Below are 18,813 nucleotides of genomic sequence, written 5' to 3'. Positions count from 1 at the left end.
ACTTGAGTCCCTGATAAACCTTGCAAGGCCCTGAGCCCTGAGTAGATTATCAGTAAATGACTGATGACTGTCTGTAAATTCAAGAAAAGTTCTTTATTTTATCACTATCATAAGCATCCTCAAAAGCACTTCTGAAGTGTTTCTCTGGTCACAGAGTTGCATGGAAAGACAGTTTCACCCTTCAATAAGCTTTTATTTTTTTTTGTTTGGAAGTGACTTTTTTTAAAGTCCTTATTGAATTTGGTACAATATTGCTTCTCATTCATGTTTTGATTTTTTGGTCAAGAAGCATGTGGGATCTTAGCTCCCAACCAGGGATCGAACCCTCACCTCCTTCATTGGAAGGTGAAATCTACACCACTGGACCACCAGGGAAGTATCCACACTTAAATAAGTTTTAAATCAGTGATGGACAACACCATCACAAGTTGACATGAAGGAGTCAGATACCTGAACCAGCCCTAAATGTATACACAAAATACACAAATATACTCAAAAGGTAATCTGTTACTGCCAAATTGCCTTCCGAAGGCTCATACCGGAGTATACTCTCCCATCAGTGTATGAGAATGCCTACTTCCCCATCCACTTGCCAAGATTAAACATTATCACTTCTTGGACTCTTTGTCAATTCTAGAAGTGAAAATGGAATCATATGTTCTAATTTATACTTCCAATCAGTAGTGAGAATGAATACCCTGTCACACTGATCATTTGTCTTTCTCCTTTTGTGACTGATTACCTATTCATAACTTATGCTCTAGACACTCCAGAGCACTCTGCACTGTACTCTGCTGGATGAGGTAGATGTCATCACTCTGTAAGAAATCAGGGACACTTTTGGGAAAAAAAATCTATTGTTAAAAAAAACAGAAAAAAAACATGTTTCAAGAAAAGTCACACATAAACCTACTTCTCAGAGAGAATCGCTATTAGTAATTTAATTCTTTTCTTCCAGACTTTCAACATATATAATGATATGTGGTTTTTACACACATGGGATTTTACTATCTGACAGAAATGGTATGGACCTAACAGAAGCAGAAGATATTAAGAAGAGGTGGCAAGGATACACAGAAGAACTGTACAAAAAAGATCTTCATGACCCAGATAAACATGAATGTGTGATCACTCCCACTCACCTAGAGCTGAACATCCTGGAATGTGAAGTCAGGTGGGCCTCAGGAAGCATCATATACGAACAAAGCTAGTGGAGGTGATGGAATTCCAGTTGAGGTCTTTCAAATTCTAAAAGATGATGCTGTGAAAGTGCTGCCCTCAATATGTCAGCAAATTTGGAAAACTCAGCAGTGGCCACAGGACTGGAAAATGTCAGTTTTCTTTCCAATTCCAAAGAAAGGTAATGCCAAAGAATGCTCAAACTACCACACAATTGCACTCATCTCACATGCTAGTAAAGTAATGCTCAAAATTCTCCAAACAAGGCTTCAGCAATATGTGAACCATGAACTTCCAGATGTTCAAGCTGGTTTTCGACAAGGCAGAGGAACAAGAGATCAAATTGCCAACATCCGCTGGATCACTGAAAAGGCAAGAGAGTTTCAGAAAAACATCTATTTCTGCTTTACTGACTATGCCAAAGACTTTGACTGTGTGGATCACAATAAACTGTGGAAAATTCTTCAAGAGATGGGAATACCAGACCACCTAACCTGCCTCTTGAGAAACCTGTAATGCAGGTCAGGAAACAACAGTTAGAACTGGACATGGAACAACAGACTGGTTCCAAATAGGAAAAGGAGTACGTCAAGGCTGTATATTGTCACCCTGCTTATTTAACTTATATGCAGAGTACATCATGAGAAACACTGGGCTGGATGAAGCACAAGCTGGAATCAAGATTGCTTGGAGAAATATCAATAACCTCAGATATGCAGATGACACCACCCTTATGGCAGAAAGTGAAGAAGAACTAAAGAGCCTCTTGATGAAAGTGAAAGAGGAGACTGAAAAAGTTGGCTTAAAGCTCAACATTCAGAAAACTAAGATCATGGCATCTGGTCCCATCACTTCATGGTAAATAGATGGGGAAACAGTGGAAACAGTGGCTGACTTTATTTTTCTGGGCTCCAAAATCACTGTGGATGGTGATTGTAGCCATGATATTAAAAGACACTTACTCCTTGGAAGGAAAGTTACGACCAACCTAGATAGCATATTAAAAAGCAGAGACATTACTTTGCCAACTAAAGTGTGTCTAGTCAAGGCTATGGTTTTTCCTATGGTCATGTATGGATGTGAGAGTTGGACTACAAAGAAAGCTAAGCTCAGAAGAATTGATGCTTTTGAAGTGTGGTATTGGAGAAGACTCTTGAGAGTCCCTGGGACTGCAAGGAGGTCCAACCAGTCCATTCTAAAGGAGATCAGTCCTGGGTATTCATTGGAGGGACTGATGTAGAAGCTGAAACTCCAATACTTTGGCTGCCTGATTTGGAGAGCTGACTCATTTGAAAAGACCCTGATGCTGGGAGGGATTGGGGGCAGGAGGAGAAGGGGACGACAGAAGATGAGATGATTGGATGGCATTACTGACACAATGAACATGGGTTTGACTGGACTCTGGGAGTTGGTGATGGACAGGGAGGCCTGGCGTACTGCGGTTCATGGGGTTGCAAAGAGTTAGACATGACTGAGTGACTGAACTGAACTCAACAGCTTTTTGTGAACTGTTTTCCTCACAGGAACTTTTGCAATTTCTTCAAAGAATGACAGATCAATAAAAGAAAAACAGAGTCCATTAATAGAAAAATAAGCAAAGGATATTAATAGGTTAATGATCAGGTTCTTGTGTTCATATTGTTTTTCTCCTATCACTACCAGCCTGGGGAGCTTCCCAGGAGACTCAGTGGTAAAGAATCTGCCTGCCAACACAGGAGATGTGGGTTCCATCTTGGGTGCGATAGATTCCCTGTAGAAGGAAATGGGAACTTGCTCCAGTATTCTTGCCTGGGAAATCCCACGGACAGAGGAGCATGGGGTCAGAGTTGAGCACAACTGAGCCCACACAGCACAGCAGTGTACCAGGCTGGTGGGTCAGAAGTTACTGAGGCAGATGGAGCTCCTATCATAAGTACCTAAAAAAGTGTTTCAACAGGTTTAACTGGGAACTGCAAAGCATTCTGAGATTCTGAGTCAGAAGATGGACAAATAGATTTTATCAACTAAGAACAAACACCTAGAGACCATTCACCTTGACCTAGAATTTATGATAAGATACTGTTATTTTTATTATCTGATACTAGAACATAATTCCTTGGGTTGGGCAATGCATTTACTCCAAGAAATTCATACATCAAATTATTTCTGTGATAAATCAGAAAAGGGGATGCACAAATGACCATTATGAAGAACTATTCATCCTTCAGTTCAGTTCAGTTCAGTTCAGTTCAGTCGCTCAGTCATGTCTGACTATTTGCAACCCCATGAATCGCAGCACGCCAGGCTTCCCTGTCCATCACCAACTCCTGGAGTTCACCTAAACTCATGTCCATCAAGTTGGTGATGCCATCCAGCCATCTCATCCTCTGTCATTCCCTTCTCCTCTTGCCCCCAATCCCTCCCAGCATCAGGGTCTTTTCAAATGAGTCAACTCTTCACATGAGGTGGCCAAAGTATTGGAGTTTCAGCTTCAGCAACAGTCCTTCCAATGAACACCCAGGACTGATCTCCTTTAGGATGGACTGGTTGGATCTCCTTGCAGTCCAGGGGACTCCCAGAAGTCTTCTCCAACACCACACTTCAAAAGCATCAATTCTTCTGCACTCAGCTTTCTTTATAGTCCAAATCTCACATCCATGCATGACCACTGGAAAAACCATAGCCCTGACTAGACAGACCTTTGTTGGCAAAGTAATGTCTCTGCTTTTTAATATGCTATCTAGGTTGGTCATAACTTTCCTTCCAAGAAGTAATGAAAAATGTAAATTAGAACAAACATATGATTGCATTTTTCACTACCATAGCATTGGAAAGGATTCAAAGGAGTGGTAATGCCCAGGTGAGGGGTGAGTATTTTCATACGCAGACGGAAGTAGCATGCTTTAGGGATGGCCTTGGGGAGGAAATTTGGCAATCATAAGGTCTAGAGAAGGTGTGTGATATTTGAGGCAGCAATGTCATTCGCTGGCCTTTGTCCTAAGGAAAAAACCAGTATGTGTACAAGAAAGTAGGGGAGGGGCAAGGACACAGTGACCTATTCATACCATAGATCATTTTTGTTTAGCCACGAAGTTGTGTCCAACTCTTTTTCCACCCCATGGACTGTAGCCGACCAGGCTCCTCTGTCCATGAGATTTTCCAGGCAAGAATACTGGAGTGGGTTGCTATTGCCTTCTCCAAGGAATCTTCCTAGCCCAAGGATCGAACCCACATCTTCTGCATTGGCATGCAGATTCTTTACCACTGAGCCACCAGGGAAGCCCTACCACAGAATACCACAGGGTAATTAAAATCATGTTTTAAGGGGACTTCCCTGGTGGCTCAATTCCTGGTCAGGGAACTAGGTTCCACATGCTGCAACTAAGACCCAGCGCAACCAAAACAATAGAATATTTTAAAAGTAAATAATTAAAATGTTTTAGATGGGTACTGGCTGACACAGGAGAATGTTTCAGATGTATCACTTTGTGTAGGAGGGAGGTTGCAGACAAGGGTACACAGCATGACCTCATTTTTGTTTGTACATATATGCACACAAATGATTGAAAGGAGGTTTACCTAAACATTAATGATGAGTTATCCTGAGTGATGAGATTATGGGCATTTTTTTTCTTTGTGTTTTCTAAGGTTCTTTTTTTTTGTCCTGAACAAGGATTAATTATGTAAATTAGGCAGGTGGTAGCATTAAAAACCATTCCTAGAAAAGTACAGGTTGATATGGGGCAACTACAAATAGACTTTGACTCTAAATAGCTCCAGTGTTCTGACACTGGCCAGCTGGGGTGGGACAGGTGTTCCCTGCAAAGGTCCTAGGTGTGGGTGGCCATCTTTGTGCCAGGTTTCAATGTGACCTGAGCTCTTGGGCCCCAGGGCATTCTCCTATTGCTCTGCTCAGGCCTCTGTGTTAGAGACAGGAGAAGTAAAGGAAATGAGATCAAACCATTCTGTACAAAGAGGATGAGAGGGGTCAAGGTACAAAGCAAGTGGTACAGGACATCAAGCCACTTGGCATGGCTCACCCACCTAGACTGCCTCAGGCACTGCCCCACAGACAGAAACTCTAGGCAGAGAACAGCAAACCCGCTGCCAGACACAGACTGCTCTGGAGACACCCTTCAAAAACATGGGCATACTTCACCCTGAAACCGCTTGCTTTCTGCAACCTGAAACTTGCTCAGAGGGAGGAGAGCCGAAGGGCAATGGTCCTGAAAGAGGCAAATTTATTTTTCTTTCTTGGTAAAAAAATCAGCTAGAGTTCTCTGTTGGCATTAGTGATAAAGAACTCGTCTGCCAATGCAGGAGATATAAGAGACATGGGTTTGATCTCTGGGTCAGGAAGATTCCCTGGAGGAGGGCACAGCAACCCACTCCAGTATTCTTGCCTGGAGAAACTATGGACAGAGGAGCCTGGCAGGCTACAATCCATGGGGTTGCAAGAGTCGGACACGACTGAGCAACTTAGCACGCACACCCAGGTGGCCTAGTGATTAGGATTCTGGGCCCAGGTTCAATCCCTGGTCAGGGAACTGAGATCCTGTAAGCCTTGCAGTGCAGCAGCAAAAAAAAAAAAAAAATTAGCTAGAGACCAGAATGCCATATGCGAAGTTCTAAGTAGGGTGATTTGTATCTATGATGGAACTGAAGCACAAAACAGAGGTAAGAATGGAAATGCTGACATGGTTGGCCAGGCTGAATCCTAGAAGACGGTGATGGTTCAAATGTTACAGGAGCCTGCAGGGGTCAGCCTGAGAACAAAGACTGAATAGAAAACATTTCGGAGTCCTTGGAAAAGGTTAAGAAATAACATGATCTTTCCTACATGAAGAAGTCTTCACTGCTTCCCTAACCAAGCCCACAGCCCAGCTTAACTGCACAAGGCCCCATTGCCACCTGGTTTTCGGGTCTGAACACTGTGAGAATCCCAGGAAATACCCCTTGATACTCCCACCCCATCTCTGCCTATCCAGACCCCTCTCATCTTCCAGGCGTTTGGAAGATGTGCTCCAAGACCAATGCTCTATGCTCATCTCCCAATCTCCTGACCTGAATTAAAGGCTCTCTCCTTTAAGACCTATTGCATTGTGTTTTTTGACTTCTGACTTCTCGACTCCATTCTATACATGTGCTTATCTTATCCTTCCACTTTTGTCCAGAAAGCAACCTGAATAAAGACCATACGTGGTCCAGCTCTATGCCCACGTCAGGTTTGACATAAGTATCTGCTGAACGATTTTTTAAAACAGTTTTTAAATTTTAGAAGAGTTTTAAAGGAAAGTAGCAAAGATATATAGAGAATTCCTGTATCCCTACATCCAGTTTCTGATTATTAACATCTTATATTAGTATGGTACATTCGTTATTACTGTTGCTTGGTCGCTAAGTTGTGTCCAACTATTTTGCAACCCCATGGACTGTAGAGCACCAGACTCCTCTGTCCATGGGATTTCCCAGGCAAGAATACTGGGTTGGATGGCCATTTCCTTCTCCAGGTGATCTTCCTGACCCAGGGATGGAACCCACGTCTCCTGCATTGGCAGGTGGATTCTTTACCACTAAGCCACCAGAAAAGTCCATGGTACATTAACGAACCAATACGGCTACATTATAATGAACTATAATCCATATTTCATTAGGATTTCCTTAGTTTCTGCATAATATCCTTTTTTGATGTTTGTTTCAGGATCCTATCCAGGATACTAGATTAGATTTAGTCACCACGTAGCAATTTCTCAGACTTTCCTTCTTTTAATTAGGATATAATTCACATACCATAAAATTAACTCTTTTATCAGGGATGGTCTATTGACAAAGTTGTGTAAAATTAGCATTATCTAATTCCAAGACATTTACAATCACCCCAAAAGAAACCCTGCTAGCAGTCACTCCCCATTCCCTCCTCTCCTTAGTGTCTGGCAACCACTAATCTACCTTGTCTTTATGGATTTCCCTATTCTGGACATTTTATACCTTTATAATCACAGAATATGTTGCCTTTTCTGTCTGGCTTCTTTCACTTGGTGTGATGTTTTCAAGCTTCATTCACTTTGTAGCTTTCCTTTTTATGACTATATAATATTTCATTCAGAGAAGGCAATGGCACCCCACTCCAGTACTCTTGCCTGGAAAATCCCACGGACAGAGGAGCCTGGTAGGCTGTGGTCCATGGGGTTGTGAAGAGTCGGACACGACTGAGCGATTTCCCTGTCACTTTTCACTTTCATGCATTGGAGAAGGAAATGGCAACCCACTCCAGTGTTCTTCCCTGGAGAATCCGAGGGATGGGGGAGCCTGGTGGGCTGCCGTCTATGGGGTCTGCATGGATATACATATTTTGTTTATTCATTCACTAGTTGTTGATCATTTGGTTTGTTCCACTTCTTTGTCCATTGTGAATGATGCTTCTTTGAATATCTGTGGGCCAGTTTTGATGTAAACATATGTTTTCAATTCTCTTGGGTATATACCTAAGAGTGGAATGCTAGGTCACATGGTATATGCTTAACTTTTTGACGAACTGACAGTTTTCTTAAGTGGTTGCAACACTTTACATTCCCATCAGGAATGCTGTAAAGATTATGATTTCTCCACATCCTTATCAACACTTGTTTTTCTCTAGCTTTTTGCTCATAGCTATCCTAGTGGGTGTCAAGTAAGATTTCACTGTCAGTTTAACAACTAAAAATGTTGAGTGCTTTCTCATGTGCTTAGTAGCCACTTGTACATCTTCTCTGGAGTAATCTCTATTCAAACTTTTTGCCAATTTTTAAATTGAATTACTTTTTATTGTCAAATTATTAGAGTTTATTATGTATTCTTAATACTAGACCCTTACATATATAGGAGTTGCAAATATCTCCTCCCATTCTGTGGATTGTGTTTTCACATTTTTCTCTATAACAGCTTTATTGATAAAACAAACAATGTATATATTGAATTATATATTACTAACAGCTTTTTAAAAGTATAATTCACATGCCATGAATTCATCCTTAAAATGTGTAATTCCATTTTCTTAGTATATTCAGAAATTGTGGTACAATCATTACCCTAATTTTCTATTTTATTATTTTTATTTGGCTTCACTGGGCCTTAGTAGGAGTGTGTGGGATCTAGTTTCCCAAGCAGGGATTGAACCCAGGTCCTTTGCACTGAGAGTGCTGAGTCTTAGCCACCAGACCAACAGGGAAATCCCCCTAATTTTCTTAATGTTCTTTGAAGCACAAAAGTTATTAATTTTGATGACGTCCAATTGATCAATTTTCCTCTGGCTGCTTATGCTTTTGATATTATTCATATTTAAGAAGCCATTACCTAGCCCAAGATCAGGAAAATTACTCCTATCTTTTAAGAGTTCTCTAATATTAGCCCTTATATTTAGGCTTACGGTTTACTTGAGTTAAATTTTACATACAGTGTAAAGCGGGGACCCAACTTCACTCTTTTGCTTGCACATATTCTCTCACTTGCTCACAATGATAAAGTCAGCTGGCATGCTGTAAGCTTCTTTTGGAGGGACTTTCGTGGAAAAGGACCAAGGAAGGCCTCGGGCCAACAGCATGCCAGGAACTCAGTCCTGCCAACAACCACTTGAGTCGTGCTGGAACCAGATGACCTCTCTTTTGCATTCCCCACCACTGCAATCAGTTATCTGAATATTCGATCCCTGTCTTTCTTCCCCAAGACTGTCAATTCCAAGTCAGAACTGGCTGTATCATTTCTATACTGAATTCCCAGCACCAAACATGGTACCTAGCACAGAGTGAATGAAAAAAATGAATAAACAATGGAAGGAATTAATAAATGAAGGACAATAAAGCCTCACAGGTCAGAAAGAAGGCAGGAGGAAAAAAAAAAAAGCCCAGTGCCTTAGTAAGACAGTTATAAAAGTCTCAAAATTCCCAGGATTTACTTTAAAAAAAAAAAAACACCACAAAAATAAAACCATGTCAACATGTTCCAGGTAAAAATTTGTTATGACACAGTGCATTATAACCAAATTCTCTGTGTAAATAAAAAATTCCACAGGGGTTAGTTCAGGATTTTTTTCTTTTCTCCCCACCTTTCCCCTGCCCCAGGATCCTTATTTGAGAAAAACGTTGCAATTTTAACAGGAGTAACTGGAGCTGATCTGGAACATAAGGGATGACAGTGAAGCCAGGCTGTGTGTTGCACAGAAGATGCCCCACATGATCAACAGGCTGGAGCTGCTGTTCCTCTGCTCTTGATATTAAACCTGGGGAACCTTTAGCTAAATGCAAAAAGGAGGACTTTTGAAATTTGAGGATAAACCTGTGGCCACAGGAAGGTAAATTCACCAGTTGTTTTAGTTGGTGAAACTCCTATAGGACTTTTTAAAGGATAATACTGTATACAATCAGCAGTCAAAACACAGCTTCCTCCAATTGGCTCCCTGCAAAGGCACGCAGGGCTCGGCTCCCCTTTGCAGTCCGCTCTTCCTCCTCTCCGCCTCACACACCCTCCCCTGTACACCCATGACTCTTGCCATCCTTGGTCACAGGACATACCTTTTCATCTCTGTGCCTTTGCACACTGTCTTTTTTTCTGACAGGAGGCTCCTGTTTAGTGCCACCCCGTCCCCGCAACACCAATTTCAAAATCTGAACGCTCCTGATTCCTCTGGAAAAGTGAAAACTGACAGTGAAAGTCACTCAGTTGTGTCCCACTCTTTGCCACCCCATGGACTATACAGTCCATGGAATTCTCCAGGCCAGAATACCAGAGTGGGTAGCCTTTCCCATCTCCGGGGATCTTCCCAACCCAGGGACCAAAACCAGGTCTCCTGCATTGCAGGTGGATTCTTTACCAACTAAGCTATGAGGGAAGCCCAATTCCCCTGGAAGTGAGGGCTCTACTGATCTGTCCTCAAAGGGCACCTGGATTTATCTCTTTAAAGGTCTCTAACTCATTCAATGTTGTATCACTAGCAGGCATGTGTTTTACTAATCCTCTCTTTACTACCCAGACCAGAGGATATGGTCTCTGTCTCGATGATCTTTTTTCCTTACATAAGCCAGCACAAGGCTGTGGATGGAGCAGGGGCTTGAAACATAAGTTTTGTTAAATAAACAAATGAAAAAAATGAATGAAATGTACATGCTAAAAGGCCTTTAAATGAGTCAGATGTACTTTATATCCCAATGCCAATAATAATATAGCCATAGAAAGAGATTTAATGTTAAAAATATTTTATTTTGCCTTTTTATGATATATCGTTTTCAGATGTACCAATTACTCTCTCTCATAAAACAAAAAGGAACTCAAAAATGAAGAAACAGAATGTTTCTTCACTAGTCCACTAGAACACTGGCTAAACGTCCTAATTGTTGTTCATTTCCTAAATTGTGTCTTACTCTTTGTGACTGCAGCACATCAGGCCTGCCTGTCCCTCACCATCTCCCAGAGTTCACTCAAGTTCATGTCCACTGCATCAGTGATGGTATCCAAGCATCTCATCCTCTGCCTCCCTCTTCTACTTTTATCTTCAATCTTTCCCAGAATCAGGGACTTTTCCAGTGAATCGGCTCTTGGCATCAGGTGGTCAAAGTACTGGAGCTTCTGCATCAGTCCTTCCAATGAATATTCGGGGTTGATTTTCTTTAGGATTCACTGGTTTGAGCTCCTTTCTGTCCAAAGGACTCTCAAGAGCCTTCTCCAGCATCACAGTTCAACAGCATCAATTCTTTTAAGGTGCTCAGCCTTCTTTACGATCGAACTCTTACATCCTTCAGTTCAGTTCAGTTGCTCAGTCATGTCCAACTCTTTGCGACCCCATGAATCGCAGCACGCCAGGCCTCCCTGTCCATCGCCAACTCCCAGAGTTCACTCAAACTCACGTCCATCGAGTCGGTGATGCCATCCAGCCATCTCATCCTCTGTCGTCCCCTTTTCCTCCTGCCCCCAATTCCTCCCAGCATCAGAGTCTTACATCCTTACATAACTACTAAAAAGACCATAGCTTTGACTATATGGACCTTTGTTGACAAAGTGATGTCTTTGCTCTTTTTTTTGTTTTTTAATATGCTATCCAGGTTTGTCATAGCCTTCTTTCTAAGAAGCAAGGGTCTTCTAATTTCAGGGCTGCAGTCACCAGCCTGTGATTTTGGAGCCCAAGAAGAAAAAAGTCTGTCACTATTTCCACTCTTTCCCCTCTACATGCCATGAAGTGATGGGACCAGATGCCATGATCTTCATATTTTTAATGTTGAGTTTTAAGTCAGCTTTTCCACTCTCCTCTTTTACCCTCATCAAAAGGCTCTTCAGTTCCCCTCACTTTCTGCCATTAGAGTGGTATCATCTGCTTATTTGAGGTTGTTGATATTTCTCACAGCAATCTTGATTCCAGCTTGTAACTCATCCAGCCCAGCATTTTGCATGATGTACTTGGCATATAAGTTAAATAAACAGAGTGATAATATATAGCCTTGTCATACTCCTTTCCTAATTTTGAACCAGTCAGTTGTTCCATGTAAGGTTCTAACTGTTGCTTCTTGACCCACATACAGGTTTCTCAGGAGCCAGGTAAGAATGATCTGGTATTCCTTCTCTTTAAGAACCTTCCACACTCTGTTGTGATACATACAAAGGCTTTCATGCAGTCAACAGAACAGAAGTAAACGTTTTTGGGGAATTCTCTATGATTCAGTGAATATTGGCTATTTGATCTCTGGTTCCTTTGCCTTTTCTAAACCCAGCTTGTACATTTGGAAGTTCTCCATTCAAGTACTGCTGAAGTCTAGCTTGAAGGATGTTGAACATAACCTTACCAGCATGGGGCTTCCCTGGTAGCTCAGTTGGTAAAGAACCCACCAGTAATGCAGGAGACCCCAGTTCAATTCCTGGATTGGGAAGATCCCCTGGAGAAGCGATAGGCTACCCACTCCAGTATTCTTGGACTTCCCTTGTTGGCTCTGCTGGTAAAGAATCCACCTGCAATGCAGGAGACCTGGGTTCAATCCCTGGGTTGGGAAGATTACCTGGAGAAGGGAAAGGCTACCCATTCCAGTATTCTGGCCTGGAGAATTCCATATACTGTACAGTTCATGGGGTGGCAAAGAGTTGGACACGACTGAGCGACTTTCACTTTCTTTCACTTTACTAGCATAGGATGTGAGCCCAGTTGTCTGGTGGTTTGGTGTCTCAGATGGTAAAGAATCTACCTCCAATGCAGGAGACCCAGGTTCAGTCCCCAGGTTGGGAAGATCCCCTGTAGAAGGGAATGGCAAGTCACTCCAGCATTCTTGCCTGGAGAACTCCTGGGACGGGGAGCCTGGCAGGCTATAGTCCACAGGGTCACAAAGAGTCGGACATGACTAAGTGACTTTCACTTTTGAACATTTTTTAACACTGCCCTTCTTTAGAATTAGGAAGAAAACCGACATTTTCCAGTCCTGCGGCCACTGGTGAGTTTTCTAAATTTGCTGACATACTGATTGCAGCACTTTAACAGCATCATCTTTTAGTATCCTAAATAGCTCAGCTGGAATTCCATCACTTCCACTAGCTTTATGGGTAGTAATGCTTCCTAAGGCCCACTTGACTTCATACACCAGGATGTCTGGCTCTAGGTAAGTGACCACCCCATCATGGTTATCTGGGTCATCAATACCTTTTTTGTACAGTTCTGTATATCCTTGCCCTCTCTTCTTAATCTCTTCTACCTCTGTTAAGTCTTTATCATTTTCGTCCTTTATCATGCCCATCCTTGTCCTCTATCATGCCCATCCTTGCATGAAATGTTCCTTTGATATCTCCAATTTTCTTAAAGAGATCTCTAGTCTTTCCCATTTTATTGTTTTCTTCTACTTCTTTGCATTGTTCATTGAGCAATATAAAAAGTCAAATGTCCTAATACATTACTCTAAACAGTCATGTAAAGCCAAGGAAGTAAATAATTAACAAAGCAAATGATTAAATATAGGAAAATGAGCTTTTCAAAAGCTTCCTAGAATTCTTTAGTCTACTGTTGAACTTTTAGCAAAATAATTTGGATAAGCTTTAAAGTTTAATAATAAATACTAGTCTTATATAAAGTGATTAAGTCAAAGTAGTTTACTTCAAATATAGGAATTAACTACAGAAGTGGAATGTATAGATTATTTAGGGAATGTTGTTTGAGAGGACAGTGTTCTCATGACTAAGTCCAGTGTATCCTGAATCCTCATGTTATTTCTTTCTATCAGGGAAGACGGTTTTCCAGACTTCATGCTTTCTTCTGGATCAAGGGGGATAAGGGTATGGGGGTTGAACTGACATCGAGGCTCCCCCAAGATGCCAACTCTGTAGAAAGAATTATTGGGATAGATGAATCTTTGCTGAGGTCAAAGACTAAGGCATATGGTTGTGCTTTGTATGTGTATAAAGCTAAGACTGATAAACACACACACACACACACACACACACACAGATTTATGCACCTATTTTTTTTAAGCTTTCCCTATTTCTATGAATCACCACTGTAGTCTCAAATATGGGTCCAAAAACTTGACACCTAGCAAGATTGCATACATTTCCCAAAGATTATTCTTCTAATGGGAAAACCTCAGTCTTACAAAGTCTGCTATTTACTTCACCAAATTAAAACTGTCTGAAGTCTAGTATAACTTTCTAGTTTTTTTCTAGCCTACATGCGTATACCAAGAGCTGATCTGGAAAGAAAACAGATGGACAGGAGCCAGGGATGGTAGGAAGAGTGTGTTTCCATCTTTGTTCAACTTTCTGGCAGAAGCACTGTGTCTGAGCCCCTGCCCCTCCTGGGTCCCAACTAGGAAGTGACACACAACACTCCGTCTCTCCTTCCTCTCCCCTGGGGCCACTTACATTGGCATGTGCAAAGAGTCCAGAGTTTCCCTGGGCTCTTGCATCTGGGCTGGGAATTTCGCACCTATTTGGCGGTACTTTTTCTGAGAGACATTCTGAGCTTTTTCTCTGAGAGAGGGCAGCAGAGTGGACATGACTGGAGAGCGCATGTTAATTGCTTTTTTAATCGCTGGGCGTTTTGCCATCATTCTCCTGGTAGGGAGAAGCAGGGATGACATTCAGGTCACATGATCCTGTTTCCTAGCAACGTCCTTGAATTTAGGAGAGTCAAAAGGTCATACCTGAATTGTACGAAAGTCATACGCTTTTTTTCCCCTCCTGACTCTTCATCCTCACGCTTCCTTCGAGGAATGTTGAACATGTTGGAACGAAAGAGCCTTCCTATTTCTTCCTCAATCTCTGTGAAGTGTTGACGTCGGAAGACAATCCAGGCTACGTATGTACAGAATGTATAAAAGGACTACAACAGACACAGACAAGAATCACAGTCCACAGCTATGACATGAAAAGTGACATGGGAAACTCCTGTCTATGGAACACTGCTAAGGAGATGCAAACCAAGATGAGCCACTCTCTCCACATGCCTGCAGAGCTGTGGGAACTTATACACGTCCTCATTTTTGCGGGAGGAAAATCAGACCAAAGATTTAAGGAATGGCACACAGCTTATTAGTATCCTTTCTAGAAGATATTTACTAAATATATGTGCCTGAAAAATAACTATTGGTTATTGCTATACTTCATGTTTCATGTCAAAGAGCAGAGTCCCCAAAGGTAAGTGACTCACCTCAAAGAATTTCCAGTCTTTTTGTGTATCTGATATTTTTCCCCTGAAATAAAACAAATTACAACTTTGAAAGGGAAGTTCAATATTTCAGTGATCTAGGCAATCCTTTATCTTCAAAAGGCCTCTTTGCAGATTATTACCAATGGTCTCATAACTATTTACTCACATAAATGCTATCAAAAAGGCACTGTGAATGAGTGCCAATGTCTTTTGCTTCAACTTCCTAGGTTACCCAGATCAAAAGCCCTGGTGTTTGGTTAATCAATATATCCTGTGATAAATCATAATGGAAAAGAACATGAAAAACGATGTTTATGTGACTGAATCACTTTGTACAGCAGAAATTAACACAACATTGTAAATTAACTACACTTTATTAAAAAAATAAAGTGGGACTCATAAAAAAAGCTAAAATAAATTAATAGAAATTCAAGATATACATAATCAGTATAAATTCAGGATAAACAAGCCAACGAGGAAACGTATTCTTCCAAATATATCTGGTAAAGTGTATGTTAGGGAGGTGAGGAGACGGGAATGGTGGTGAAGAGGTAACAACACAAGGCATTAGCAGGAATGGAAATAAAGAACTACAGACTGAGTTTAAAATAAAGAAAAAAATTCTCAAACAGCGGTTATGGCTATTGGATGCAAAAAGAATCAGAAACAAAACAGACACAGGTTGATAAGAGTGTAATCTAGCAGAAATATACAACCCACAAATGTGACTTAAAACCTTCTAGGAGCCACAGTAAAAAGAAACAGGTGATATTAATTTTAATCATATACTTATTTTACCCCCAAATATTATCATTTCAATATATAATCAATATTTTAAATTATCAGTGAGTTATTTTATTCACTTTTAAACTTTTTGTACAGTGCATATCTCACTCTTACAGCACGTATTAATGTGGGTCAGCCACATTCCAAGCACTCAGTAGCCACAGGCAGTAAGTGGCTGCCACGCTGGTCAACAAAGAGGCCTGACATTCACCTGTGAGGGTGGAATCCAAAGGAAAGAGGGGAAGCCAGGCTGCTGGTAAACTCAGAGGCTGCCATGGTCTGTTACATGGTTTCGTTTTCCTTCCTGCTAAATGAGACTCTTAGCTCTAAACCAAATCATATTTTCAGTCATTCCTGCAGGGGTATAAAGCCTAGAGCCAGACATATGGGGTTCTGGGCTGGGGAGAGAAAAAAAACTTGTGTTCCCAATAGGCCCCCTGCTGCCTTAGGTTTAAAAGATGGTCGAGGCCTGCTCTGTACAAGGGAAGAGAAATTTCAAAGGCATGTGCCTGGGGGAGGAAAGAGAGGCCTTGGTGCAAGTGACTGAAGGTAAGGGTTGGGGAGAAGGACTTAAAGATGACTTAAGCACCTGAGCTTCAAAGAAGCCCCTTTGTCCCCATTCCCATCCCCACCGCCAGTCTCTTTGGTCACCGGGTCAGGGGACAGCTGCACTGACAGCAGAGGAGGAGGGCATACCTTCCAGGGAGAGGTGGGGTTGGAGCCAGAATTGGCCATAACCAAAGATCAGATCCAGTTCTATGGGTTTGTGCCATTTGGGGGTCTTCTTACTTATCCCGGAAAACACAGAGCAGTTTTACTCAACAAGTTCATCAAAATTTTGCTGAAGATTTTGTAATATCAGGATTTCACAGCAGTATTTAGAACAGCAAGACATGTCCTCCTACTTCTCAAGAATCATGAAAGCTCTAAATTAACAGCCGCTAAATTACTGGTTCTACTGAAATCTTTATCTCCAGAGATAAACAGTAGAAGGTGTCTAGTCCAACATTAAGTATGCATACATTAGAAAGAAAAGTCAGAAAATACACAGGAGAATAGAAGCTTCTTCACAGCAGGAAGAAGTTAAAGAATGGTATGTTAAAATCAGGTCATAACTCATAACTGGCAAAAACATTGTCCTTATCTTCTCTAAATAAAAACAACCAAAAAGAGCAATATAAACTTCATGCAAGGATACAATTAACATCCATGTCCAATTAATAACTTTTTCTGGTAAAGTCATGTTATAATCTGTTTTACTCAATATCCATTGTTCAGCAATTTGGCCTATATAAAATTTGTTATGTGAATGAGGGTAGTGAGCTAAAAAACTGATTATTCTCCAAAGCAGGTGACATTGCCCGCAATGGCAGAAAGACCAACATCTCCAGGAAATGTACTGAGGCAATCACTTATAAACATGAGTTCTTTTAAAAGTTTGTATAAAAAAAATACAATGTAATAAAAATGTACTTAAAAATGTTTTTTAGAGTATGTGTTTTTTTAACCTTGTCATAGACAGAATGCGTCTTTCCCCCACCCTAATTCATATGTTGAAGCCCTTAAAACCCCTCCAAAGTGATGATAATTGGAGATGGGGCCTTTGGGAGATAACTTGAGTTTAGATGAGGTCAAGAGGATGTGGCCCCATAATGGGATTAGTGTCCTTTTAAGAAGGGGAAAAGACACTAGGGAGCTGTCTAGATTTGTTACATTTTCCCTTTCAACTCCAATTCCAGTTCCTATGGAATATTGTTCTTTACAGCACTGGACTTTACTTTCACCACCAGACACAGCCACAACTGAGTTTCTGCTTTGGCCTAGCTACTTTATTCTTGATAAATCTAGACAGCATATTAAAAAGCAGAGAAATCACTTTGCTGACAAAGGTCCGCATAGTCAAAGCTATGGTTTTTCCAGTAGTCATGTACTGATGTAAGAGTTGGACCATAAAAAAAGCTGAAGAACAGATGTTTTTCAACTGTGGTGCTGGAGAACACTTTGGAGGGTCCCTTGGACAGCAAGGAGATCAAACTAGTCAATTCTAAAGAAAATCAACCCTGAATATTCCTTGGAAGGACTGTAGCTGAAGCTGAAGCTACAATACTTTTGACCACCTGATGCGAAGAGCTGACTCATTGGAAAAGATCTTGATGCTGGGAAAGATTGAAGGCAAAAGGAGAAGGGGGCAGGAGAGAATGAGATGGTTAGATGGCATCACTGACTCAATGGACATGAATTTGAGCAAACTCTAGGAGATAGTGGAGGACAGAGAAACCTGGACTGCTACAATCCATGAGGTGGCAAAGAGTCAGGCATGACTCAGTGACTGATAACCACAACAACAAAACAGCGCAAATGAACAAAGTTACTTATATAAAGATATTCAATGTAAACACAGTAAGCATAAAAACTGAAACTACACAAGTGTACACAGGAGGAAAGGTTAAGCAAACTGGTACATTATATGACAGAATAACCACAGTTGCTATTCAAAGTAGCAGGTGAGATTATATAAGCAGAATACTAGAATAAGGTTCACAGAAAAAAAATGCGGAACACAAAAAAGTATATACAATACAAATATTGGTATTTTGAAAAATGTGGGGGAATGTGCAGAGAGAGAAATTATGTATCAGGTTCTTTGTCAATAAAGTTTAAAAAAAATTTTAAAGTCTGGCCATGACCAGAGATGGGTCTTGAGCCTGTTGTGAAATTAGTACCATTGTGATGTTGTGAATGTTGGTAACGCTGTGAAATCAGAGAGGGAGATTTTGGGTTAAGGATTGGAATTTTCTCTCCTGTGATCCCAAACTTTCCTGTGATACGACAGTTTAAATTTTTAATTATATTAGTTATTATAAACTGTCGTCCTAAGGTAAAAAATATCCTTCCACAAATGGGGTCATTTTACTACTCCTAGCTTACTCATACCCACAACTGTTTCTGAAAGGCAAGCAGCACAAGGGCAGAGGACACACCCAATACCCCTTCAACACTGGCCCATCATTCGGCTTCTCACCCAACACAGCCAAGAAGCCTTTGTCTGGCAACAGGAAAGCAAGATTTCATCCAGCTGATATAATTTGAGAGAATTTTTTTTTTAACTGTTCTTACTTTAATTTTTATTTGGAAGATAATTGCTTGAAAATATTGTGTTGGGTTTCTGCCATACAACATTGTGAATCAGCAGTAAGTATACATATGTCCCCTCTCTCTTGAAC

General features: G+C 41.1%; 1 protein-coding gene across 8 annotated transcripts in view; it reads right to left on the bottom strand.

The window, feature by feature from the left end:
- Positions 1 to 190: 190 nt before the first annotated feature.
- Positions 191 to 18,813, bottom strand: part of PPP1R36 (protein phosphatase 1 regulatory subunit 36) — a 36,306-nt gene continuing 17,683 nt past the window's right edge. For 4 of the 8 annotated variants that reach the window (XM_069596791.1, XM_069596793.1, XM_069596792.1 and 1 more), the window contains 4 exons: positions 14,804 to 14,846; positions 14,298 to 14,476; positions 14,017 to 14,208; positions 13,226 to 13,476 (listed from right to left, as the gene is read on the bottom strand). In XM_069596791.1, the coding sequence (XP_069452892.1) occupies positions 13,293 to 13,476; positions 14,017 to 14,208; positions 14,298 to 14,476; positions 14,804 to 14,846 (598 nt within the window). In that variant the 3' untranslated portion in view covers positions 13,226 to 13,292. Of the gene's footprint in view, positions 1,544 to 10,368; positions 12,127 to 13,225; positions 13,477 to 14,016; positions 14,209 to 14,297; positions 14,477 to 14,803; positions 14,847 to 18,813 lie in introns of those variants that run through there. The other 4 variants (XM_069596795.1, XM_069596797.1, XM_069596798.1 and 1 more) reach the window with 3 other exon arrangements.

The sequence above is a fragment of the Ovis canadensis genome, chromosome 7 (assembly GCF_042477335.2).
Source record: "Ovis canadensis isolate MfBH-ARS-UI-01 breed Bighorn chromosome 7, ARS-UI_OviCan_v2, whole genome shotgun sequence".
Classification (NCBI taxonomy): Eukaryota; Metazoa; Chordata; class Mammalia; order Artiodactyla; family Bovidae; genus Ovis; species Ovis canadensis.
This window is presented reverse-complemented; position numbering and strand designations above follow the sequence as displayed.